General features: G+C 42.4%; 1 protein-coding gene across 1 annotated transcript in view; it reads right to left on the bottom strand.

Annotated features, from left to right (window-relative positions):
* Positions 1 to 26,108, bottom strand: part of METTL24 (methyltransferase like 24) — a 45,657-nt gene that overhangs the window by 17,234 nt on the left and 2,315 nt on the right. The window contains exons 2-3 of the mRNA XM_030236522.2: positions 8,497 to 8,595; positions 4,260 to 4,399 (exon numbers count right to left, since the gene is read on the bottom strand). Coding sequence (XP_030092382.2) covers positions 4,260 to 4,399; positions 8,497 to 8,595 — 239 coding nt within the window. The remainder of the gene's footprint in view (positions 1 to 4,259; positions 4,400 to 8,496; positions 8,596 to 26,108) is intronic.

Below are 26,108 nucleotides of genomic sequence, written 5' to 3'. Positions count from 1 at the left end.
AGGATAAAATGAATTCAACTCATGAAACAATGTGTGGAAGAACATTTGCTCTGGAAGCTACCAACACAGTATGACACCTGCTGTAATACTGGCCAAGCACACGGTAACAATACCCTAGGACGCTGTCTTCTCCTCAACCAACTTCCCTTGGGAAAACAGGAGGAGACAGGGTGTGCAAAAATAGCCCAGTATGCTTTTAAGAACAACCTTAATTCACAGGATTCCAACCCATACAGCTGTGTGGGAGGAAAAGAGAGGAGTTTTCTTTTAATACATTCAACATGCATTAGGAAAAAAGTTCAGAAGTTAACCAAGTGAATCGACATGTTTGTTTGCATGTGGCTTTCTACAGAAGGGACAGTGAGGGACAAAGAGGAGCGTAATCCCTCAGGAATGAGACACTGGCTAAAAATGAACAGCATGGGAATTGTTGGGGACACTCACAGCATTAGTGATGAGCCCAACAGTGAATGGTGGCCACATGTGTCCGTGACACATTTCCAACCATACCAGCTGGAACAACCCAGAGGGCCAGATGCTTTTGGTGCAGACAAACCTCAGGCTGCCCCCAAACAGGTTGCTGCTCATGTGGACTGCAAAGGGAGCTTCACAGCAGTGGAAAAAACAGGACAAAAAATACAGATGAGGGTAGAGACGGGCATGTGTCTTCTGGCACTTAGTTACCAGCTCAAATTTATGCCTCGAGAGATCCAGCCAGCAACAAATACATAGGAGAGAAAATCAGGTCTTCTCCAAAGGAACTGGTTCAAAAAATGCCTGGCCCACACATGATCATGCAAAGGGGTAATGTAGCATGAGAAAGATAAAAAAATTAGGTCTCCTAACAAAGATTTAGTTTCTTAAAGAAAGAGGTGTTACTTAAAAAGGGATCATGATTTTAGAAGGACCGTGTGGAGGTCATAGAAGACTAGCAAGGCCTTTCCTCGCCATCAGGAGAGAGCAGCTGCTGCCTCCACCAGCAGCAAAACAAAACCTGCGGAAGAAAATGACCTATTTTCCCGTGAGGGAGAAGGCAGCTGGGTGACAGAGCTCCCGCGGTGCCCTGCGGAGGGGCAGAGGGGCCATTCCCAGCAGCGCGCACCGCGCCCGGCTCTCCCGCCTGCGAGCGCAGGGAACGCTCCGCTCCCCGCCGGCGGCAGGGCAGCGACGCTGACCCGGCACACAGCGGGCAGCAGTGTCCCTTGGCTCCCAGGGTTCACAGAGGGTCACGGGGCACAGAGCCTTGCACTCAGAACAGGCACTGGGCTGCAGCTTGCGCTGGATGAAGCATCACACCGGCCCCTGCATCACCCGGGGCACAGCCAGCGCCGAGCGGCACAAAAGCTGCTTTGTCCGCTCTGCACGGCTCTAGTGGGCACCTGTAGCTGATCCAGCCTGAAAAACCTGAAAACTGCAGGTACTCCAGCTCCCACAGCGACCACAGAACAGAGCTATAAACACATGCAAGTTAAGGTCCAGCTTTCCCTTTCTCTGTCCCCCCTCTTCCTCCTCTCTTTCAAAGGAAGATAACTGAGCTCAGCAGCTCAGGGAAAAACGATGGACCCCCTGCCGGAATCCTAACACTCCTACACACACTTCAGGATGCACCTGAAATGGCATTTATGCTGTATTACAGGAAGACTCTTTAAACCTCTGCTGGTAAGTTTCTGAAATCCCATTCATTTATGTTATCCCAGCTTGAGTGCTTGCCTGTGGTGTTTGTAACTGACTTAGTTTAATCTAAGCAGATTTAGCACTAATAACTAGAGCTCACTAATGCATATTGCAATTATGTATCACACTGGGAAATCCTGTCCCCCAAGCAAAAACATTGCTGCCTCCCAGTTGTAGAAGCAACTAATACTAATCTAAAAAGATCCCCAGATGTTCCAGACACTTCTCCCTCCCATTCACAAGTAACCTCTTCTATGGCATTCAAGGAGGCAAAGCTTAAGCAACATGTTTCATTCCAGTTTTAATGATATATGGATTTAATTCAGGATTCCTGGTAACACTTCCACTGAACTTTCACATTTGTCCTCCATCCATTTTCTCTGCAGTGAATGCTCTTTGTTAGAAGCAGCTGCTCCCCATTTGCTCCTTATGAAACATAAGAGATAACAAAAATGTTTAAAGTGGATTTTTGCCTTAGAACAAAATTACTTTTCTGTCTGTCATAAACTAAAGGAAGTGAGTCTGAGGGGAAGAATTACGCAGTAATGAGCTCCAAAGTTTGCAGAAGTAAACCAGTGGATTTTAGAGTGCTTCTCCATAACCTCAAGTATTTCTCTTTAATTTTCCAGGTGTTTCATGTGATGCATGCTGGTTGGTTACTTGCTGCATGTGTATCTGATGATTGATGGGAGAGCCAACATCAATTTTGATCTTTGCTAAACCCTCTCACTACAGAAAATCTGACACTTGTGCTCCCTGGACCATACACAGAACAGTGCCACATATAAAGCACTGGTGTGCACACACTAGCTCAGTTTTGGCTAGGTTTTTTTTGGTTTTGTTTTTTTCAAAACAAATTAGAAAAATATCTCAGTGCTGGTCAGCTTCGTGCCTAATCTGAACTTCCTAGCACAGATTAAATCAACTCTGTGTTGTGCCTACTGGACAATTCAACAAAAATACCATTCTCAATCCACATTTGATCCTTAACAACAGGGAAAATGGACATCAACACAGGAGCTCAGGTATAATATTAATGATCATGCAGCTTGAAGGCCAAGGTCTAGGTTGATTCCACTGAACTTTGAGTACTTTGCCAAGACATCTAAAATCAGCAGCCACCTTATCCCAGACTTCCACTATAGTCAAAGGAAAGCTGTACCTACCTCCAGAATGCTATTTAGTTTAGCTGATTTTCCACCTGGAAGTGTTTGCCTCTCCCTGCTGACTACTAGAAGGGCCCTCAGGCAATAACTCAGTACTAGAGTCAGACAGCAAAGTCTGGAACTGAGCATGCACAGCATCTCTCCTAAGTTTCATAGGGACATGAAAAGCTGAGAAGGAAAAAAATCATGTAAACCTCTATCTTGCCTTAATGCCAGGTAAGTATAATTTGAAATACTTTGCAAAGAACACTCAGAAAATAAGAAGCAACAGTAGTCATGAGAAATCTTCTCTCTGTATATGTGATTTGTCTCTAAGGAGCATGTTCTTGCTCTGCACACAGAGCAGTGCTGCTGAACAAAACCTGAAAGCACCTCCCTCTCACAGATCCGGGTCTTTACAGCTCAAATAAACTCAGTCAAAGTACAAACCCACCCAAATTAACCAAAGCCACTCCCTTTGACTAGAGGGCACCCTGCCTCCCCTCCATGCTCACTGCAGGTGTTACCTGCCAGGAGAAATGCCACCCCAGCACGGTTCCTTGCTATCCACCCTTTGTAAATCCACAGCAGCAAAATCACGGGAATAAACTGCACTGGATCAAGGGAGATGAAGCCTTTAAACACACCTCTAGCCTAAAGCTGCCTCTCAGGACAGCAAGTACAGTTTTATCAGGCAGCTCTACGTGGTGATCGGTGTGAAATGAGTTCCAGATCCCAGCGACCTAAAGCATCTGTGTGCTGATGGCCTGATACACTCTGAGGACTGACCTCCCTCTTCCTCTGGGACAACAGAATGTTTTACTAGCAGGGAAACAGGCTGCATGTGTGGTTTTGCTACTTGTAAAAGCACTTCTTCTGAGAAGAGTGAAAATTTCACTCTCAAGTGCTGTAAATATCATAAACACTGCACACATCACAATTTACAAAGGCAGTCCAGCTGTCTTTGTCACTATCACTTTGGCACATGTCACCCCTGAGGTGCTGAGCAAACTCACTCCCATATGGAAATGTACTCTTTTGTCCCAGAGCTGGTTAATGAAGTTTTGTAAGCAATGCTGCTGAAATCCTTGGCAGTTATGCAAGTCACCTCTGCTCAAGGCAGACGCTGTAGGCTTCTCAGCTTACCTCTTTGATCTCCGTCTTCCTCCAGGTGAATTACCACTCACAACTCACCAGCAAGAAATTTGTTTTCATACCAATATTAGAAAGACAAAGGAAAATAAAATCTTTTCTTCCTCATGGAGAAAAGATTTTTCCCTAAAAATAAAGTTTAAAGAACCACATCAACACATGATAAACACACCTGAACAAAGTTTATATTTTAGAAGACAACCTTGCTGCAGCCTGTGTTGTATTTATAGGGCTTTTTGAAGCTACTTGCCATGAAACAATTTCCTTTCTTTTAAAAATAGCACTTACCCAAGTGAATAGAGACGGCATTTCTTGCTTCTGATGCGATGGATGAGGCTAAACCTCTCATCAAGACAGACTGACCAGGGCTTTTTTGTGGTTTCAGAGTACCCTTTCAAGCTGTTCAAGTTCATGTGCTCACATGAAATCTGTTGAAATCAAAGGATATTTCATTTTAAGACAGGACTTTCAACTTGTTTTTAATTTGCCTTCTGGGGGAGTAGTGGAAAAAAGAAAAATGTTCATTGGTTTAATTTAAGTCTTATTGTCAATCTGATACACGGCTACAAAGATTTGATTATTTTTTTTCCTTGTTTGTCTGTTCCGCTTGGTGAAATTCAAGGCTTACATAATTGCCCAGAGAGCAATGCAGTTTGAAAAGCAAATAATTAAGCATTAGTACTATACTCAAATTCTTTTTTTTTTCCATGAGGAAAAGATGTTTCAGCATTCAAATGTTTAATTTTTTTTTCTTTTTAAACCTTGGAGTGGATTCTGCATCCTGAATAATGTTAAAATCAAGACTGTAATTACAAAATTGCAGTGTCTCTGCAATGAGTACCTTACCCAGAGTGTCATGGATCTCATCTCCAGAAGGGATTTAATCTTTAGCCCAACACATGCCCTCTCCAACAACAAAGGGATTTAAGCAAGTGCATAACTAAACAGAGGAATCATAGCATGTGTGTCCATGCTGAGCTGGCTTGGACATCTGGAGCCTAAAGCCAGGATAAAAGCCCTCCAAAAGAAGAGATAGACACTCTGTGGGGAGGAATACTGTAAGTCAAAGAGCCCTTGTACAGACCAAAAAAGCAAAGACTGAAAATGCACTGGTTTCATCAGAAACCTGGACGTGTCAAAAATCACTGAGGGGTGAAGTCAGCTTTGCCAGCAGCTGAGCAGCAGCCTGGAACAGCCAAACCCACGGTGACTGAGCCAGCAAAGCCATGGCCCTGTGAGTGACGACCTACAGAGGAGCTCCTGCCTGTAGCACCAGCTCTGCCTGTCCATCCAGCAGCTCAGGCCAGAATTTCACCCCCAGGCTACCACATTCCACTCCACCTTCTTCCTCCAAATCCACTTGGAAAAGGCAGGCACAGAGCTGGAGAGTGCTGCACCCTTTGCAGAACACAGGAGCCAGAGCACAGCAGTGGAAGGAGAGCTGGTACAATTCGTACGCTCTCACCGTAGCAGCTGCAATGAGGCAAGGGGAAGCAGAAGGAAGCACCAAAGCTGTGGCTAATTCTGCCCAGGAAAGGCTGCACTGCTCTGCACCAGCATCAGCATCCACAGCTTGTTCTTGAAGGGTTTCTCAAACCACACAGCCCAGCCATCAGTCAGGGGTTGCAGGGCACAGGCTGCTACCACACAGAGAAGAAAGCAAAGACTGAGAAGAGCTGCAGGAACCCAGCTGGGCCATAGGGATGAAAAGTTGTTCTTTGGGCCCAGTACCAGCCCTGACTGCAGGAATGGGAGCTGGCACTATCAGAAAGGCAACAACTAAAACGGTGGAAAAGACAAAACCAGGTTAAATATCAGTCCTGAACAGAGTGTTCTGATCTTGCTCCTCTCCTTCTTCTACAGCAGACTGCAGAGGCTCAGTTCTCATTCCTAGCTCAACTAAAAAGCACTGCTCTGCTCCCACCTGGAACCACAGAAATGAAACAATTTTACACAGAGGTGAGAGCAAAACCTGGAACCCAGCCTTTACTGTCGCACTCTCCACCACATACCTTATAATAAGTAAATAAAATTCTCATTCTTTAAGAACTGTATGCTCTGAAAGACCATTACCTGGAGCTTTACATTCAAAGAGCTGCACACTGCATCACCCCCTCCCTGCTCCTGCTTGGCTCATAATTCCCATGGAAAATTCATAAAAGCAAATACAGCATCTCTTCAAGCTGTTCCCAGGATTCACAAAGTTTTAAGCAAGGATTTGCACAGCACCCCACTACCCATTTCCCTTCAGTCACATAACAATCAAGGAATAAATGGCACTGCAATAATAAGCACTAATTTAAGACACAGAAGAATAATGTACTCTCTACAGAAAACTAAGATTCTGCAATGCTGCTACTTAATTGACTCCTAGCATTATGAGCAATTACAACAGTCAGAGTTTGAAGCAATTTTAACAGTTCTTGCTACTGAATAGCTCTTGCTATTAAAAAAAAAAACCACAAAAAAACCAACCAAAAACCAACAACAAAAATTTTTTAAAAACCAAACAGAAATCAAACCCTGAACCTGTCTTTAACACCATCATCCATCTGTTGCATGATTTATTGATGCACTGAGCTCACATCCTCTTCTGGGCTTCTTCTCACTACTATTGTACAAACAGCAGCACAAGAAAGATACTTCTCCTGATCATAAAACACCAGCACTGAAAATGCTTTTTCTGGCCACACCTTGACCCTGTTGACATGGCATCTTCTTGCTCCAGCAGTTTGAGCCATTCTGCTAATGGCATGGGGCTGAACTTTGGCACAGTATTTAGCAGACACTTGCTCAGCAAACAAGAAAAATTACATCCCATGCTTATCTTCATAAGCAGGATGCCATTTTCAGAAGTGCTCATACCAGTCATGGTGTTATCCCATCAGTTACTCATCTTGTAATATCTGCCAGGTCAGAAACAGGGATTCCTCCCATTTTTTGTTTTCACTTATGACTATTCCCCCAGCCAGGGTCAGTTACTCTGGGAATGAAACTTCTCGCTGAGAGTGTCAAAATCAATAAACTCTCTGCTAATTGATGTCCTTGTAGGCTTTGGCCCAGCTAGTGGAGTTTAGCAGCATCTGCCACTGTTTATTAAGTTGCTGAGATGAAGGATGTTTTCAAACTTAATACTTCTGCCACAGTCTAAACTTCTGTGGAACAAAACAAGTAGTTCTAGACACATCTCTTGCTGTCCCACATGCATCATCTTGCCTCCTGCCCTCTCAGTGCTGGCCTGAGTGGCAGTAGAGATGTCATTTTATTGAGAATTTAGCCATGGGTACCTATAGGGGGATACAATACAAGAAAATAAAGGTAGTATAGAAAGTAATCTTAGCCCTTAAGGAGTTGCAGCTGAGTCAATTATTAGAGCTTAAGAGCAGGCCTGACTCTAACAGGCTGCAGATGTAGCCAGTAAGAAGAAGAGTGTTATAAGAGAGTGGATTGGTTGGTTGAGGGGGAATGCGAGTCAGCTGGCTACTGCAAGAAGAAGGAAGAGTCAGTGCTTAGAGGAGTTGCCTGTGAGAAACATCAAGGAGGTACAAAACTCTAGCAATATGGAACCTTTGCAATACAGCAACAACATGTACCCCCAAGCTGGAGAATACGTGAACACCCTGCGATCTTTTTTTTTTTTTTTTTTAGGGGTTTTTCAAATTATCTCAGCCTCAAAAGTACTGCATTAACAAAGGATTTCATATGTGAATGACATCTCAGTGATGTTGGCACCTGGAGCTTTTTGCTGTTCTTCAGAGTAAGTAAGGATGCTGTCAACTCTGTATTCTAGGGTCAATTGCTGACAGACCTGGGTACTAAAAGCAGCTGCCCTGTTGGAGTTGTGAGCGTCCAGCACCTTTTCCATTTTTTTTTTCTTACAGAAAATGCAGATGCTGTTGTGCATAAGTGATGTCTCTGTTAAGACATGATGGCCCATGAACTTCCATATATGCTGAAGGCTGGAAGTATCCATCAGCACAATCTGGATTTGGAAATGCCATATTTTAAAAAGCACATACACCCACCAATTTTCATGGCTATTGTTGTTGTCCTGAAAATATCAATATTCTATTGGTATCATTGAAACAACTTGTCCAAGTTAGGGTCTGATGCCTTCTCATTTTACTGGGAACCTCAACTACTTCCTTTTGAAGTAAAATGAGTCTGCTTATCATACTATTATTGAGAGGTGGAGAGGTTGAATACCCTCTCTTGATACAGGTGCTCTGTATTTTTCCATCTGAGAGGAGAGAGAGAGAGAGAAACATCACGTCTAGAATTTCAGTCGTACCATACTCCTGTCAGGACACAAACCCACTTGGAAATAAATAACATGGAAATAATGCATTCTTTCAAACCTGTGTTTTGACCTTTATATTCAAGTTGACCATCAGTGCTAGGTCAAGCAACTTTAGAAATAAATCCGTTTCAAAATATTTGGTGTGAGGTTAATCCCTCAGATATGAGGGAACAATCTGCACCAGGCAAAGTGTTTTCTAAATGGAGACTGAAACAAAAAACCTACCTGAGAAGTGCTAATGTACTTTAGGAACCTTGAGGCCTCATAGTTGAGGGAAGGGGTTGGACTTGCCCATGGTTGTAGTTCAATGTGCCATCTTACAGTCTGTAAAACAAAGCAAAACAAAAAACACCTTGAAGGCAATGCAAGCATAAATTACACAGGCTAAAAAACGAAGGCAATTGAACTTCAAACTAAAATTATTTCCTGGGGGCTTGTCTACACATGAAAAACATTTCAGAACAAAGCAGGGTTTCCACTACAGCGAAAAAGCATCTAACTATGATTCAAAATAATCAGCTTTGAAAGCAGATGCAGGTAATTCAGAAAGAAGGTGCTCCTCACCCAGGATACATGTGTTCACCCAATTATTCTGGGACACCCAAGTAAGCTGTGAGAAATGCATGAAAAAAACCAAGATGTAAATAACCAAATCCTACATCAAAACATCTGGAAACAGTGATATCATTGTAATTTCATATCAGGTATGAATGTCCACTGAAAGAAGAACTTGGACTGTAAACACTAATCACCAAAGGAAACCCCTGCAAGCAACCTGTTTTCTTTTTTAAGATCTATATTTTATTGAAAAAATGAGCTCCTTGTGGGCTTTGAGAAAAGCCCTCTTCCTTTCCCACGCTTGCCTGACAGATATACCAGCATCCTTTGTTCCCCTGTAAAACAAAAGTGTGGCTGGCTGTAGCCCTACCACTCCTCATTTACATAGCCCCAAGGAAGTAGCTTTGGTGGGTGCTTTCTGCACTCCCTCAGCTCTGAACCTCGGGGATCCTGTCAGCTTTTCCAGAAACACTTCCCACATAGACAGAGTGGGACAGAGAAGCCTTTCAGACACGTGCTTGCAGAGCAACAGGGCTCTGGGCTCCCATCTGCACCTCCTTCTCCAAATTCTGCCCGCTGTCATGCTGGGAAGTTTAGACTTGTCATCTCTTGCCCTCAAGTAGATAAAAATACAAGCAGGGTGTTAAATTGTACTAAATCAAGATTGATTCCTCATGGCCTTTCATCTTCAGGCACCATAACTCACTTCTATGGTTGGGCAGGTACTATCAAGCTTCCCTTTAATCATCCTCAATTAACTGAGCTTCCATAATGGACAGGATGGGGTTTCTCCCTCAAAGGCTCATGCTGGCATTCAATAAAATGCAATCAGAAGCCCCACTTGGGATTACCACAGGACTGTTTCAGATGAAGCCCTGGAAAACATGTAGGAGAGAGCAATTAGCTGGAGAGGATGGATGCAGACAGGACTGGTCTGTGGCACCAGGAGAAGAGCCAGCACAGTGACAGCAGGGATCCTCTGATGCCAGGGAGGAATGCAGGAAAGAGAAGGTAAAATTAGAAGAGATTATTAAAGAGGACCACCAGACCAGATGGCATTTGCCTTGAGCTGGTATCATGAATTGATATTTTTGCAGCCAAAGTAAACATAGTCTTCAGTGAATGTGAGCCACAGGGTCTGCATGAGGTCTGTTGTTCCTCTAGGGGTTATTTTCCAGATTTCTTGTGGGGTTAGGGGTTGTTTGGGGTTTTTTTTGGGGGGGGGATTTTTTTTTGCTTTTTTTTACTGTAAAGAGATGCTGAAAAGGATATTGACTTTTTTTTTTTTTAATACCCCCAAAGCAGGCAAAAGTAGCATTTCTCACCCTGAAACTTTCTGCCTGCAGCAAACCTGGACTCCTGTACTCTGCACAGCATGAGCCTGGAAGCAAGCTAGCAAGCCAGCTCTGCAGCTGCATGTCCCCCTGACCTCTGCCTGCAGCAGGCAGCCTGCAAACAGTGAACAGCAGGAGGATAGGTGCACACAGCGGAGGGAAATTTGTGTAATCTTTCAGAATGAGTCACAGTTCACACGGCTGAATAACGTTTGCAATGACAGGAATGCTGCTGTTTCAACAGGCTTGAAAGCTGAAATGAAAATGAAGACTGACAATCGTTTTCAAAGGAAAAAAAAAAAAAGAAAAAAGAAAAAACCCAACCAACCAACCAAACAAAAAAACCCAACCCAAACCAAATAAAATCACCAACCACCCAGATACCTACACATCTGTGCCCAGTTTTTCTGAAATCTGTTTGTGTGAGAAGTAGCTGAAGTAGCTCATTAAGGAGAGGAATTGCAGGCTGACCATTGTGGACTATTCAGCAAGAATTCCTTCTGCACAGAGTTGACAGGGAAGAAAAAAAAACTCTATAATGAACCATATGAATGAGATTCTTTTTCAGCAGAGTGCAATGTCCAAGGGCCACTGCAGCTTACACTCAGGTTCTTAAAATCTTCAAGATGATAAACTGCCTTCCCACTGACTGCAAACTATTGATAAACACATGGAAATGAAATAAAAACCCCAGTGACTTACTAATGCGGTTTCACTAAAAAATAGGGGGTAGGGGGGGAAGGAAAAAGAACAGAAAAAGATCAAGATTTTGTACAGCTCTTTAAATTTAGGAGCAGTACATAAATGCTACTTTTGTGACAGAGATCAGATCCAAGGCTCCTGTTTGACAGCAATGCTTTTGAATAGCTTCTCAAACTTCTCACTTGGTCCCTGGCTCCTCGGGAAGCAGCAGCCTATTTCCATTCACTAACGAACACACAGGAGAGTACTGTTCCTACCACCTCCTGACACCCCCACAGGGTGCCTTACAATGAGATTCACAGACAATGGATGGGGGTGAAAATCCAACACGTCTCTGGGACTGGGTGCACCCCCACCCCGAGGGTAACTCACAAATGTCAGTGATGAGTTGATGAGTTTTGGGTACATTCAGGAATACAAAATATCCTCCTGAAGGAGCTGTTCCATAGGTACATTCATAGCCTTTGTTTATAGCTTTCCAGGTAATTTTCAGCCTGGTTCATAGCGTTTCCATGCAAGCCTTCTCAAATAAAATCTAGAGATGCTTTGTGAAAATCAGGTTTACCCCTGATAAAAAACAATCCTTATTTGAGGAGTTTTCCCCTCTCTTGACTTTGCAATTTTGTTTACTCAGAGCGAACCAGAGTGAGGGCATCATGATTTGGATTTTCCCACCTGTATCGTGGAAATCTCTAGAATCCCTGTGGCTGCTGAACAAACAGGACGAGGAGCAGCTCCTTTCACAGAGGGCTTTACAGCAAGAGGAGCAGAGGAGCCATTACAGCCCAGATTACACAGCTCTGGATATGAAATTCAGACAGGCTACCCAGGAGGAGCCAGAAAATGGGTGCAGACAATCTGCATTTTTGCCTATCACCATGGGTGTGCTCTCTTCCTAGGGTTAGGATTCATCCAGCCAGACACCATGATTGTCTTTCCTAAACCCCAACATATCCATATTCCACAATACAAAGACACGACCTGGAAAGTTACAATGCCACTTAAAAAAGTATACTGAATATCTTAAAGTATCCCTCTGTATATAGCTTCACTTATAGACACATCAATTGAAATTAGCATTGTAAGAAAAATCAATCTTCAGCAAGACTTTGTCACAAGCACTGGTCAGACACTGACTTCAGTTACCCCTGAAGGTAATGGATATCCAGAAACTCTTATTCAGAGTGGTGTGTAAATTTTCACCATGTGAGATAATCACAGAGAAAAGAAAATCTTAAAGCAATGCCATTGTTTTGTTAGGAAAACTAGGATGCATTTGAAGGTCTGATTTTTCTTCCAGGTACTTCATACTTAAGAATAAGGACTGATGTTTCTTTCAGGACAATCTGACAGTAATCTGCAGAGACTTCTCTCTGGAGATCACTTTTTCCTTGATCTTTTTTTCCCCCTCATAGCCATCTGTGATAGTCATTTGATAATCCCTTAATAACCTGTAGTATATAAGTGATATACTTTTAAACTGTCATTTAAAATCTGTCCTAAAAATCTGAAATCATAATATAAAACTTAAATCAAAATGTGCAAAGAGCTCACAAACCAGGGCTAAAATTTAGGCTGGAAAAGCCAAACATTTGGCAGGTCTAAAATTGTAGGTCTGCCAAATGTTTGGCTTTTCCAGCCTAAAATTACAGGCAAATAATTAAATTCTTTCCAGACCAATCCTAGTTTTAGTGCACTAATTCAAAAAGCCTAACCCCTTCCTCCCCTTCTGCTTACATTTGAAAGGGAATTAGTAAATTTTTCACATTTCCATCTTTTTTAACTCAGTAGCTGTTTCTCCTTCCTTTTAATCTCCTTCCTTTTTAGCAGCCAGTTAAAATACAGAAACATATTAGCCCTTTTTGTAAACAAAAATTTGGGTATCCCATTGCCCTGCCAAGCTGTCTGTTGCTTACAAAGAAGAAACAAAAGACTTGTCAATATATACACAGATGCCTTAAGTAAATCCTCCAATTAAATCATGCAACAATTTGATTTCTTACATCTGAGGCAGCACCAAATGTGAGTGGAAATCATTTGTGGCAATAAATTCCATCAAGAACCATAAATATTTGCCAGCCATAGAAATAAATGACATGCACATCTTCATCTCCAATTATTCTGCCTATGTATTTCAGCAGAACAGAACCTGCTCATGGGTGAAATTTTGTAGGGCTTTTATCAGTTTGAAAGGCAATGCATGGGATTCAGATTCAGGCTGCAAAACTTCAGACATCTACATGGCAAATTTATTAGATTGCATTCCTTGAAGGCTTGCCCTTGTGAGAAGAGGTTGTCCCCAGATACAATTTACAGAGCTTGGACATAATTTTATTTGTGGTCCCTCTCAAACACCTGTGGCCTTAAGCACATAAGTTTGTTGTGGTCTTACTGTTTGTCTTACTCAATTCCAAAGTTCCCTGAGTAGTGAAAGCTGTGTGCTGCAGCCCACACAAGCCTGGCTTTGCAGGACAAGCCAACGCCCCACGATGGACACGCGACCAGCGCGAAGCCTGCTAAGGGGAGTGGGAGGGCTGCTGAGGGTGGAGGCAGCCAAACCTGGCACACTGCTCCTCTTGCTGACAGCACAGAGCAGCTCCAGCAGCAGAGAATCCTTGTGAACACCCACTTTTAGTTTCAGAGGCAATTAGCTGGGTGACTCCCAGGGAGAGCCGGGGGATAGAAACACTTGTGCATGCAGACAGCCATCAACGAAGCTCCCACTGTGGGCTGGAGAGCTAAGTTATTTGACAGGACAGATGAGGCAGACAGGATCTTAAAGGGAATGATTCATCTCACTAGAGGATAGACATATAAAATATGTAAGGTGAGTCAAGCACTGGAAAAGTCCATGTCTCTCCATGACCTGCAAAGGAAGCTGAAGGATGGGCTCAGGAACACTTACACCACAGACCCTCAACATCACAGAAGAGAAACCCCAGACCAGACATTCATACAGCCCATGCTGCAGAAAAATATGCATTTTAGAGGGCTGAGCCTGTTCTTTAGCTATGAGCCTAAAGCAACATTTAGCTGCACTTAATTCTTCAGCAGGGTTGAGTAATTCCTGTTTTATGTTTGGAGCAGCAGTATGTGGCACAAGTAAAACAGACTCCACCTAAAAGCAGAGGCATCAGTAGGAAAGAACAAGTATGCCTTCAGCCTTGGCACAGACCTCCTTGAGAAAGGTCAATTCATACAGTCCCCTTTAGCTAAATGTAACCAGCACCCCCAGGGCTCACAAGACACACACTGGTAAAAACCTGCTACCTCACATCGTTACTGCAGGAGCAGCAGGGACACACACAGGCTCAGCAAGCTGTAATTTAAAACACAGGCTTGCAAAGTGACTCATATTTAAAGCTTTGAGTGAATTAATTTCCAACACAACTGGCTTTATAGATATTCCATCCCTACATGTCTGAACTGTTTCTTTCCTTTCTTTTCTCTTTCATATTACTATTATTTTCTTTTTTTCTTTGCACTTTGTCTTTCTTAAACATATGAGGTTTTCTCTTAAGAAACCATAGTGCAAAACTTACTAATACACACCTCCTCTGCTTGTGTGTGCCTGCATTGAGAGAAGAACAGTGGGTTCCCTCTGAGGCATCAGGCATTGAAGGAATCACAGGGAAAAGCAGCTGACATCTAGTCCTGCAGCCTCCTGAACTGAGAGTTTTCCCTCCAACAGTGAAACTTCCACATATTGCACAAAGTCCATGATGAACTGAAGAAAAAAAAATTAATACAGGAAATCTTTGTCCATATTTCTACTTTTCTGAGTTTAACTAAGGCAAAGACGTCTCTGACAACACTGCACACATGCACACAGCCTTTTCCATACCCAGTCACCACCAGATTGCTCTGTCCTCTGCAGGCACCACATTGGAGCAGTGCAAAGAGCAGGCCACAAAGGGAGCCCCTCCCGCAGGCAAACTCCATAGCTAAAACATCTGCAGTGTGCTACAGAACCACAGAATGGTCTGGGTTGGAAAAGGCATTTAAATATCCCTCAGTACAGCCCACTTCCATTGGGCACACATTCCACTAGGTCAGGTTGCCCAAAATAAATAGCATTGCCCCCAGTACAGACCCTTGATGGGCAACACTCATTACTGGTTTGTCATTTAGACATTGAGCCACTGACTACAACCAAATCCTTATCCATCTACCAGTCTATCCATCAAACCAATATCTTTCCAATTCAAATCAGTATCTTTCCATTTTGCTTGGAAAATGGAAAACAAACAGCTCCCCATCCTCAGCGTGTTTTAACGTGTCTTCCATGAGGATCTACTCCATGGTCTTACCCAAAGATCCGATGTTGGTACAATAGGCTGAGGAACAATAGCTTTGTGCCAAGATAAGCCAGCAATGTGTCACACATGCAGCCCAGCTTTCCCATGCAGGAAGGCTGCTCAGGAAAGTAAATCCTGCTTATGGAAAGCAGTCCCATGATAAGAGTGCTTTCTGCATTAATGAGTGTGTGTCTTAAATTTAAATGGGTTTCCAACATGATCTGTGTGTGGAGAATTCTATGTCTGGACATGTGTGTTTAATTTTGTGGAAAAGGGAATGTCTAGGATGCACTTAAGTCTCCCCTAGCTCCTCACTCTCTGTGCATCATCTTTTCCAAGTTTCTGCATTGCAGCACACATTTGTCTGCCTGGAAGCAGGATGTGAGTGCTGCAAGAGTCAATTTAGGAAGCTCCAAACATCACCCAGAGGGCTGCACTTAAAAGCAGTTTATCAGTACTTGCTTCATAAGGCTCCAGTTTGCACCAGTAACTAGAACTCTTACACTTAGCAGGCAAAAGGAAAAAAAGCCAAAGTTTTACACTGAAATGAAGAAAACTATTTTCTGACTTCAATTCTCATTAGAAAAGCTTTCAGTCACTGCTTGGTAATTGAAACCAAGAGTCTTTACTCTAGTAGAGCATATCAGTCTGAACATGAATACATAACAACGCGTGAAAAGGCAGCAATCACCAATCATTTCACCTCTGCTTTCCTTTTGTTAATATTGATGTTTATTTTCTGCTCCTTTTGCTTCTCATTTCCCATCTGAAGGTGTGAAATGGAGCCACATCCATACAAATTACTGCTCTGGGGGCAACTGCTGCCCTTACCCGCAGGCAAGCTGCACTAGAGACCTCCCTGCAAAGCACCAGCAACTTCGATGCCCTGGGAGATTCTGTGTTTCACACACAAAGCCCACACTCAAGCTCTCTCCAACTCTGTTTTCAGGTTTGTGTCTTTTCCCCTAAATAAGCAACTCAAAAGAAAAGCATGCACAGGAAAAAAAAGGACGCCCACCATTGACTTCAAGTGACAGAATTTACATCACTTTAAGAATCAAGAAATGGATTTGGTGAAATAAAGAGCAGCTTCCAAAATTAACAGGGGGAAGCCACAACTGTAGAGGAATTTAGGTGACTAATTCTCTAATGAATTCAAATAATAACCCTGAATTTCCCAGGAAATGTATTGGGATATTGTGGTATTGGGAACTCACTTGCTAGATTTACTTTAGCCACTGTGGACACCCCTGTAAATTCACCATCACCCTGAGTGCAGGTTTGGGACTTACAGGAAGCAGGGTTTCAGAAGATTTGCCAAAATATTAATTTGCAAGTAGTTATGAATTCAGAAAGCATTGCATCTAATTCATAATTTACACAGCATTACTACCACTCCTCACTACCTCTGAGGAATAAATCCACTGCAGCCAAAGGATCTGGGGGCTGCAGGGGTAGGAAAGGGCAGTGCTGCACTGGGAACCTCTCCTCAGGCATTCAAAGGTCACCAGAGACTAACAGCTCTGCCACTGGAAATCCCAGCAACATATGGGAGAAATGCACATTTATTAAAAGAGAGATTGATTTTACTCTAAGAGACATACAGCTTTGAAAATAGCCATGTGAGATTTCTTTGCTATGGTTCTAAAATAGAATAAATAAACCGGGCAGCAGCATTCCTGTGCTATCCAGAGGCTGACAGCATGATAATATATCTAATGGAGGTAAAGCCAGGAGCCAAAACAGATTGAAATTTATGGAAGTAAATTCTCAAAACTGCTTAAGCAGCTCAATCAGCTGAATTCCTTCCAGTGCCCGAATGCCTTTGCCAACACTTAAGGGTAACAGCAAGAAACAGATACAGCAACTACTGGTCACTGCTTGTCAAATTCAGTTTCTTTTAAGCAGAGGCAAGACCGTGGTTTCAGCCTGTATTCATAACTGCTCTAGCTGAAGTGCACTGGCTGAGAAATATGGAGATGTCATAATCCATACAATAAAGGAAAAATGCTATTTTCCTCTAGGTTGACTTCACTGCAAAATTTAAACCATAGAATACAAAAAACCAGAATTAATCAGTAAATATTCAGCAAGCCAGATAAGCTGAGTTTATTTTGTGCAAGTTCCAGCACTCTAACTGTGATTTACATGTAGGGCTGCCTCTGGCAGCCTATCCTCTGACTTCAGAGCCTCTGCCTGAGGCTAAGAACTGGGGAAAAAGAAGGTGCTTTAAACCAATGCTTTCACACAAATAAGAGCATTTCACACTTGTGCAGCCTTCTCTCTCATCCAAGTGGAATGCAAATGTCTAAACAGAAACGGTCCACCACACCTTCTAGACTAAAGGGAGATATGAAGCTTTAGAAAACCCCTTCCTCTTCACTCTCCCCTCCTGGGTAAGTAGCAGGACAACCCTCTGTGCCAGGGAGCAGGAGAGGGCAGTATTTGACACTATTCATCTATAATTTCATAAAACAAGTAAATATCAACTCTTTTCCATGGGTAAACCAAAAGTTTGAGTAACTTCCACAGGTATATGGATTTCAGAGTGTAAAACCCTAAGGCAAAATAGACAGTATATACAACAGGTACTGAGGGTACTGTTCCTTCAACCCACCATCAGTTTACTTGGTTGAACTGGATTTTACTGGGTAGCCAGGGAAGACTCAAAAAGCCAAACTTCACTTTTTTCTTCTCTAAGTCCTTATTTCATAAAAGCATTAGATAATGGAGTTCCACAGAATGAAATGTATTCTACCTTTAAACATATTCCCTTTCTTTTTTTAATATGGTTATGGATTAGTGCCCTTGGTCTAGAGCTATGTAAAAGTTTTCCAAATAAAATAAAACTGTGTCAGGCAAGTACTTCCCTCTGTCTAGAAAGGGAACAACAGTTGGCTTACAAATTGTTAGGATTTTAAGTACCAAATGACACATTTATTTTCCAGTCTATAGGGAAGAAAATCAAGCTCATTTAAAAGCACACAAATTTGAAATATTTTTGTTCAAGACAAGTATAGAACCAAGCATCATAATCCCATGGAGGGTGGGCTTGGGCAAACATGTACCATCCTCTTTAATCAAGGCTATTTTCCAATGTTTTATCACTAATTCTGAGCATTACACAGATGAAGTACTGAAAAACTACATGGTTTCACCCTGAACTCATGATGCACCCAGAATTCCCACGGATTTCATAATGAATAATAATTGCAAGATCAAACCATTAATCAAGACGTCTAATGAAGAAAAAACACATCGGCTCAGCAGCAACCAATTGACACATAATTGCTTCTTGTTTAATTTTCTCAAAAGAGGGAGGGGAAAGGAACGCAATGTTGCTGCTTCGCCCTATACTAGATGAAACAAAGTTCATTTCGTTGAAAGTTTCAGTACTGTAGAACAACCATGAGGAAAGCCCAAAAAGAGACAGGGCACCAGTTTTCAAAATTTTGGGGTTTTTTAGACAGCCCCTACTCTGTGGTGTCTACCTATTGGGTAAATCTCACTCCTCCACTACTGCCATCCACTCTGCAGGGAGCAGGAAAGATTTGGAACTGATTTCTATCATTTTTAGGCTTCTAAGTGGCAGATATTTTCTAACATTGCATGCCGTATCAATAGACATTACCATCTGCTCCCCCTAACATTTGAAACAGTGTCTCTTTGTAAAATATGAAAGAGGATACTAAAAAAAGGCCACTGACTTTGAAGCTCCCAGTTGATTATTTGACTTAGCTAGCTGCTAGGAGAGGAATGAGGAAGAGGGCTGGGGATGGATGAGGCCAAGAGGGGGAGGACAAAGCAGCAACAGCAACTCTGTGATGGTAATGTCTGCTGGTTCTAACATTATTTTCAAATGCACTTTGAAAGCTTTCCCAACCAGGTCCAGCCCCTGGCACATCACCGATATTTGCTTCTCTGCAGTAATTTTGGCAATCAGAGAAACATACCACAGAAACACACACTCAAAAAGTGACCCTACCTCATCTAAACTAACAGCACGAATGGATTTTTAGCAATATCCCTAAGACAAACAAGTTGCCTACAAGGGTCTTGTAGGTGTTTCCTTGCTAAATTCTCAAGGCCCATAGATTTGTCTTTGACAGCCCAAGAAGGGCAGAGGTTCCAATTCCTCCAGTTTGCAGAAGCCACAAGGTCAGTCCTGGAAAGAACCCAGAATTCTGTCTCTTCCAGAAGAACTCACAGCACTGCACCTGAAGCCACATCTGAAACCTATCAGAAAGTGGAACCCAAAGTAAACTTCAGTGGGTCCCTTGTTAAATGAGCTGCTGGTTAGCTCTTTCTTCCACAAGCACATAAACCCAGAGGTTCTCTATAAAAAATCTGAAGCAGCTGGCTTGACCTGACTGTCCCAAGAGACTCCAAAAGCCAATGGTCCACTGCATAGTCTTCCTGGTCCTACATTGCCAGAGACAAGAAAAGCCTCCATTGCATGATGGGGAGAGGTGGCAGCAGGAATGATGCTTCTCAAAAGTACCCCAAATTGGGATTTACAATCACAACAATTCTGTTCTGACTTTTGAAGAACTCTGCAAAGCCATTTTCTGCATAGAAAATGGAGTAGACTTTGGTGAGAAGCAGGATTTCTGTCTTCTAACAGCTGCTGGAACTACTACATTTATCATTAGACAAAGACAAAAGGAAAGGATTTTTTATTTTATTTATACATACATTAGGTGGACATAAATTACAACACTAGCTTTTAAATGCTACAAAAAATCTATAAGAGAGCAAAATAATCACCAAGGTGTTCCCCCAGAACCACACTCAGGACTTGTGCTTTTCAAGGGATCAGCAAAGACCCCATCCACCCATTCTCTGACAGTGCAGTTCATGAGCATTTGCAGCCAGAGCCTTTCCTGGAGGCATCTGAGCTTGATGGCACATTCAAAAGCAACACTAGTGAAGATGGAAGACAGGATCAGACGGGAAAAAACATGTCATTGAAAATCCAAGCCCTTCCACTTAGCATTAACATCTGGGAATATTTCTGCCATCTCCTGCTGAAATTGACCCAGTTGTTGCCACGAGAGCGAGATCAAAATCATGGCTTTCATCTGTTACCCTAGGCATCTGTCCATTTGTGCACATGGTTTCTATTACCCCGAGGGACTGGCTAACTCAAAATAGGGCAGCATATCACCTTGTCCCTTTTGTAGGCAAAAACACTAAAAAAACCAGCATTAGGGTGATTGTATGCATCCAGGTTGCATGATACATATGCTAAATACCACTAATGAAAGAAAAATTGAATCACACCTTTTTTTCCCTCTTTTAATTGTTCCACTGAACTGCAGATCATTTGATCTTAGACTTACAAACATGGAAGGGCTCTGGACAACATTTCATCATGCACAAAATTATCTTGGTGCATATCTTCTAGCTATGAAAACACTGAAGTTGATTAAATGACTCACATCCACTGCACACAGCTCTGGAGCACTGAGCAGCCATCCAAGACAAACTCAGCTCTAAGTTAATATTAGAACAAGCGATAAGAGTGGGCTGGGTTGTGGATGCCATCAAAGATTAGTGGTGGTTCACACAAACTCTCTCACTTACACGTCAAATCTTTTATCTAATCTGTGTCACAAGTGGCAGCCATCACTTGCAGGCTGCAGGACAGCCTGATCTACCACGACAAAACCAGACTGCTTGAGCAAAGGCTGGAGGTCACTTCCAAATGTTACCTAAATCTCCAAATTCTACAATTGTTTTGCAGGAAGTGACACACTCATCACACTGTCTGCACGAGTCTGCAAGGCAACTGGGAGAGGGTTTTGTTCCTCACCACAGGATTTCAGTGCTGCACCCCTAGTCAGGAGCTGCTGGAGTTTTGCTCCCACCAAAGACTCACCAGCTGCACCTCGGTCTGAACTGCGGCCACAGCTCAGTGCAAGTGGCATGAGAGAGATATCTGGCACGCTGGCACCCACCATGCAGCCCTGAGCAGACATGTCTCTGTTAACAGCCTGGCTGGCTGAGTAAACGTTGATGTGAGCTGACTGAACTAACTGGGATGAAAACCTTACCAGCAATGAACTTAAACACTTGTCTCCTAAGAAGGCAGATAAAGGTTGGAGATGTAAAGTAAAAACCCTAGGGCTATCCAGCCGAATTTTTACCTGTCCAAATCTCTCTTTCTGGACTCTTCTCTCTCCACAGAAGAGAAATTTTAGAAAAGAATGTAGAAATATTGCCGCCTTGAGATCTACTTGAGCAAGGAAAGCTGTGTCCTCAAAACTGTCCTCACTTCTTATTTCAAAACATGAAATGTGACAAAAGATCGTTTTTGGCACTAACCCTGCCACTGCTACTGGGCAGTTCAGGTCACTTGGCCCCCAGAGCAGTCCCATGAAACAGTTTGAGCTGAACACAGCAAACAGGAACGCTTTTTTTTCTGATCTGCTACAGCAGTTATAAAGGATTCACATTTCGTACAAGGTGAACTATGTCTCTGGGTTCAAGGAAATGATGGCACAACTGTAATGGCCCCACAGAGCAAGGCACCTGCAGAATAAATTACCACCTCAATCCTTGGGTCCCTTAGATGAGAAGGCTTAAACACCTAGATTTATTTTCTTCTGTGCCACAGCAACCTAGGAAAACTTCTCTTGTCTTTATTTGCCAAAAGAAAGCCTTGAGCTTTCGAAAAATTTTGAAAGAAATCTATGCTATTGGATATAAAGCCTCATAACACTGTAATGACTTTTTGAAGAATAATATTATAATATTCCCCATCTGCTTCTCAAAAATTCATCAAGAAAGAACCATTTCAGGTAATAAAAAGTGTGTAAGAATCAAGGTTATTCTTAGTAATCATTCACCTCACAAGCTTGCAAGTGACATCATTGTCAGAAAAAACATTACCATTTCCTCTTTATGGTATACTATAAACACATTTCATCTGCAGTTAAAATACAATAAAAGCCCAGTATTGCCATTGCCTGACTACTTGGAGAAGGATTGCTCTGTTTGGGTACTTTCTGGTACCTCAGCTGCCCTGTTTACGGGCAGAGCCGGCTGATGATTCCCCAGATTTGGTTATCAGCTGATGAAAACTGCTTTCAATAAAAGTTTCTTCTTTTCTTCCAAAGACAATAACCTCGCTCAGTCTGTGCTATTAGCCTGAATATTTGAGCAAAACCAGACCAAGGCTGTTCCCCAGGTACTAACAGACTGAAGCCACAAGCTCCTATCTTGTGCTTATCTTACCAGATAAGTAACTTTGGGCTGGTTTATATTTGCTAAGAGACCTCCAAGTGTTGGAGGGAAAAAAGTTGTCAACTAGTGTCTCTTCCTCTGGGCTCCACTAAGTCATCACACAGAACAATTATGGTGGGGCCTGGTCTCTCTAGTGAGGTATTAAGCCAGGGCAATGATTGCTTATTATAGTCTTAGAAGACCCCATTACCTCTTTTTATTCCACTGATCACTGTTCAGGCTAAATTCCAGTTTGGCTAATCACATTGTATCTGCCAGATTGCTTCTCTAATTGCTGAGCAGGTAAATGTAGCCAGAGGGACGTCAGGAGGTTGCCCTGAAGCACAAAGGAAAACATTCCGAGACCTACCCTGTGTGGATACCCACAGTTCACATTTCTCTAAGGAGCCTTTCCATTCCTTACCAGCTGCAGAGTTAAAAGATTTTCCTAATAACTTGCCTGAAAACTAAGCCAGTTACTTCCTGTCCTACTTCCAGTGGACCTAGGGAACAATAGGTCATTATGTCCTTCAAAAAAATTATGGTTTTTTAGTTTGAAGTGTCTTGGCACATTCCCTCAAAACCTGCTTTTCCCTATTGAAAACAAGTACCAGTACTTCAGGCTTTCCCTGCAGGCTTGCCTTCCTGCACCTCTTAACACCTTTCTTCCTCTGAATGAAACTCTTCAGTTTATCTACCTGTTATTAAAGAAGGTGCCCAGAAGTAGCACACTCCAAGGAATAACCAGTATCCAGCTCTTCAGCTCTGCACTCCTCTGCAGGAGCATCCCACGTGCCACTCCCATCCATCAAAGCCAGGATGCTATTCACTCCTCAACACAGCACTTGGGAACAGCACTGCACTCTGTGAAGCTCATCACACTGGGACACAGGTGAAGAGGCTGGAATAATCTTTGGAGATGCAAGAGGCTGCTTTACCTCCTGTGGCTCCTCTGGTTTGGCTCAGCCGGGGCAAGCCTGCTGCTGCAGACACAGCCTGGTGGGACTCCCTGCACAGCTCCCAAAGCCCTGCCATGTCAAACTCTGCTGTAATGTTAAATCGTTGCTCCAGGCACACAGAATTAATAAACTTATAAAAGTTAAATCCCAATCCAAAACAGACAAGCTATTACACCATGGGGTGTGGAAAGACAGATGGATAAATTTAACTTCAGAAAGACAGACAGATCAATTTAACTTCAGAATAACCAAGTTTTCTCCAAGAATTTTGGCTCTTCCTCAAGAAGAGTCAGAGTAACTTCCTATAAAAGCAGTACCCAAAATGCACTGTACTTTTAAAGATGTGAAGCCAGCTTGAAAATACTATGCATGCAATTAGGCAATGAAAGCATCCAATACATTTTTTAAACCAAATTTCAAGAAGAACTAAAAAGAGCTCTTGTCATAAGCCCTACACTTCACCAATGACACCAATGTAAAAGGAATTGTCATTCTAAAGTTAAAACACAAATGTAAATTTAAGTAAAATCTTAGCAATAGTGTAACACTAAATCAAATGAGATTTTTATGAGCCTGCTGTATTACTAAGTGCCAAACATGTGTTATTCCACATAATTTCAAAGATATCACTCCAAAATAATTTGCAGACAATTAAATATGAGACTGTTATCAGTCATCACTGCAGAGTAGCAGTAACCTCCTAGAAATAGTTCCTTAAGAAAACCACAGCTTTCAATCCAACAAGGAACAGGAAAAGATAATTAGTCTGCATTTATAATGAACCAAAAGACAAATGTATGCAAGTGAAAGGAACACCTAAAAAAATATAATCTCAAAAGAGTTTTTGGTTTTAGGCAATAATACATCATGTTTCAAATTACATTATAATCCCAGGCAAAGCATACATGGGCCCAGCAGCAAAATCTTATTCTTTGTTTTTAATCACTGAAGGTAATATACTTTTATGTTCCTAGATATGACATGAAAGACCATCCAAAATAACATCAGGTTAAGTTTGGCAGCATACCACACTCCAAACCTCCATGGAAATAAATCTGCCCAGAAGGCAAGGAATTCCAGCTTTTCTCAACCAGACTCTTGAAGAAGGCTCCTCCCAAATTCAGTACACAAGAGCGAACATAACCTTGTTATTGCAATTATTGTGACTGGACTTTGCTGTTACTTTGAATTCCAAATGCAATATTTTTTTTCTTTTGCCATGGCACCCTGGAATAATCTTTTAAAAAACACCTCACATGTCCTCCACAGCGGTCTGTGGGTGCACACCCTGCTAATAACTATTGCAGGAGCAGGTACACCTGGCAGAATCTGTGTGTTTCCAGGTAGCTGGAGATTTTATCTGCTGCATATATCACCAGCTCAGTGCTTAATACAACCAGATCTCAGAATCACAGTTTAAAATTAGCAACAATGCAGTTTTAAGTGAGATTATGAACTTCCACCAAATATAAGTGGGACTATAAACTTCCATTTGCTTTACTCTTGCAGCACAACAAAACTTCTGATTCTTCAGATGACCATCATATGCTATCAATGCCAAATCTTGCTTGTTGTTTGTCAGCAAGAGCAGCAGCATCTGCTCTTTGGTAGGCTCAGCTGGGAGCAAAACAGCTGGGAGCAGCACAGCTCCCTTAAGCACCACAACAGACAGCTCCAGCAGCTCCCAGAGATGTCACAAAACTAAATTACTTTATTCCCTGCCCCTTTCAGTTAACATTTTTTACATACACATCTTAAGGCACAAACAGATGCTTGGAACCTTGGTGGTCAAACTCTCCCACTGCTGCACAGCCGTGGTCTCTGCTGACAGAGCCTCACCAGTGGTCAGGAAAAGCACAGGCAGTTTCCTGCAGACTTAGGGACCATTTATGGACAAGAGTTCATCTTTCCCATCCTGTGTCTTTTATTTTTTCCTCTTTTGGTGGTGTTGGTGTTGGTTGATGACTGCAGTTGTGCTTGGGAAATAAATAACACAGCCCTGCTCAGGAAACTTTAAAGTGATTCAAAGCAGGCACCAAATAATTTCCTTGTGTGCTTTTGCAATTTATTTTTTTTTAATACAGCCACAAAGCAGGATATTCAACTTCATCCATGGAAACAGTCTGTTCATCAGTCTTCTGCATTAATTCAGTGATGTAAGTGTGAGCAGAGCTATAACCTAGAGGCACTAGGAAAACAGAGCAAAGTCTGGCCTCACTGACTTTTCCTTGCTGCCATCCTTCTGGCTCACACATCCCAATATAGTCCAACACCATCCCCATAAACAGCAGGAGAGAAAAATACTCCTGTACCTGAAAGCCTCTGCAGGCTTTAAGAAGAGACTAATAATAATTTATGGACAGACAGAAGACACTGAAAACACATAAAAGCCACAGCAAAAAGCAATGCCAACCCGATGTAGCACAGATCTGTGCAAGGAGCCTGTCCCTCTCCAGCAGGCAGCATTTACACTCAGCAGCACAGTTCACAGGCAGTCGTGGCACCCTGACGCCTTTCTCCAGAGCTGCTGGTTGAAGCCATGGACCATCAATTTAAGCAGCCTTTTTTGGTAAATGCCCCCATCTTGTCATACAATAGTCTGATGTGAAATACCATGCTTCCTGATTAAAAAAAAAATTACAAATCACCCATTAAATTTTTTAGCTATTGTGATTCTTCTCATGAAAAGATTTCAGAGCACAGACCACTTCCACTTTATTTTAACATTGCTTTTCCCCCTCTATTTTTACCTAAAAATT

This window comes from Serinus canaria, chromosome 3 (assembly GCF_022539315.1).
Source record: "Serinus canaria isolate serCan28SL12 chromosome 3, serCan2020, whole genome shotgun sequence".
Lineage (NCBI taxonomy): Eukaryota > Metazoa > Chordata > Aves > Passeriformes > Fringillidae > Serinus > Serinus canaria.
Note: the sequence above shows the minus strand (reverse complement) of the source record. Positions and strands in the feature narration are given on the sequence as shown.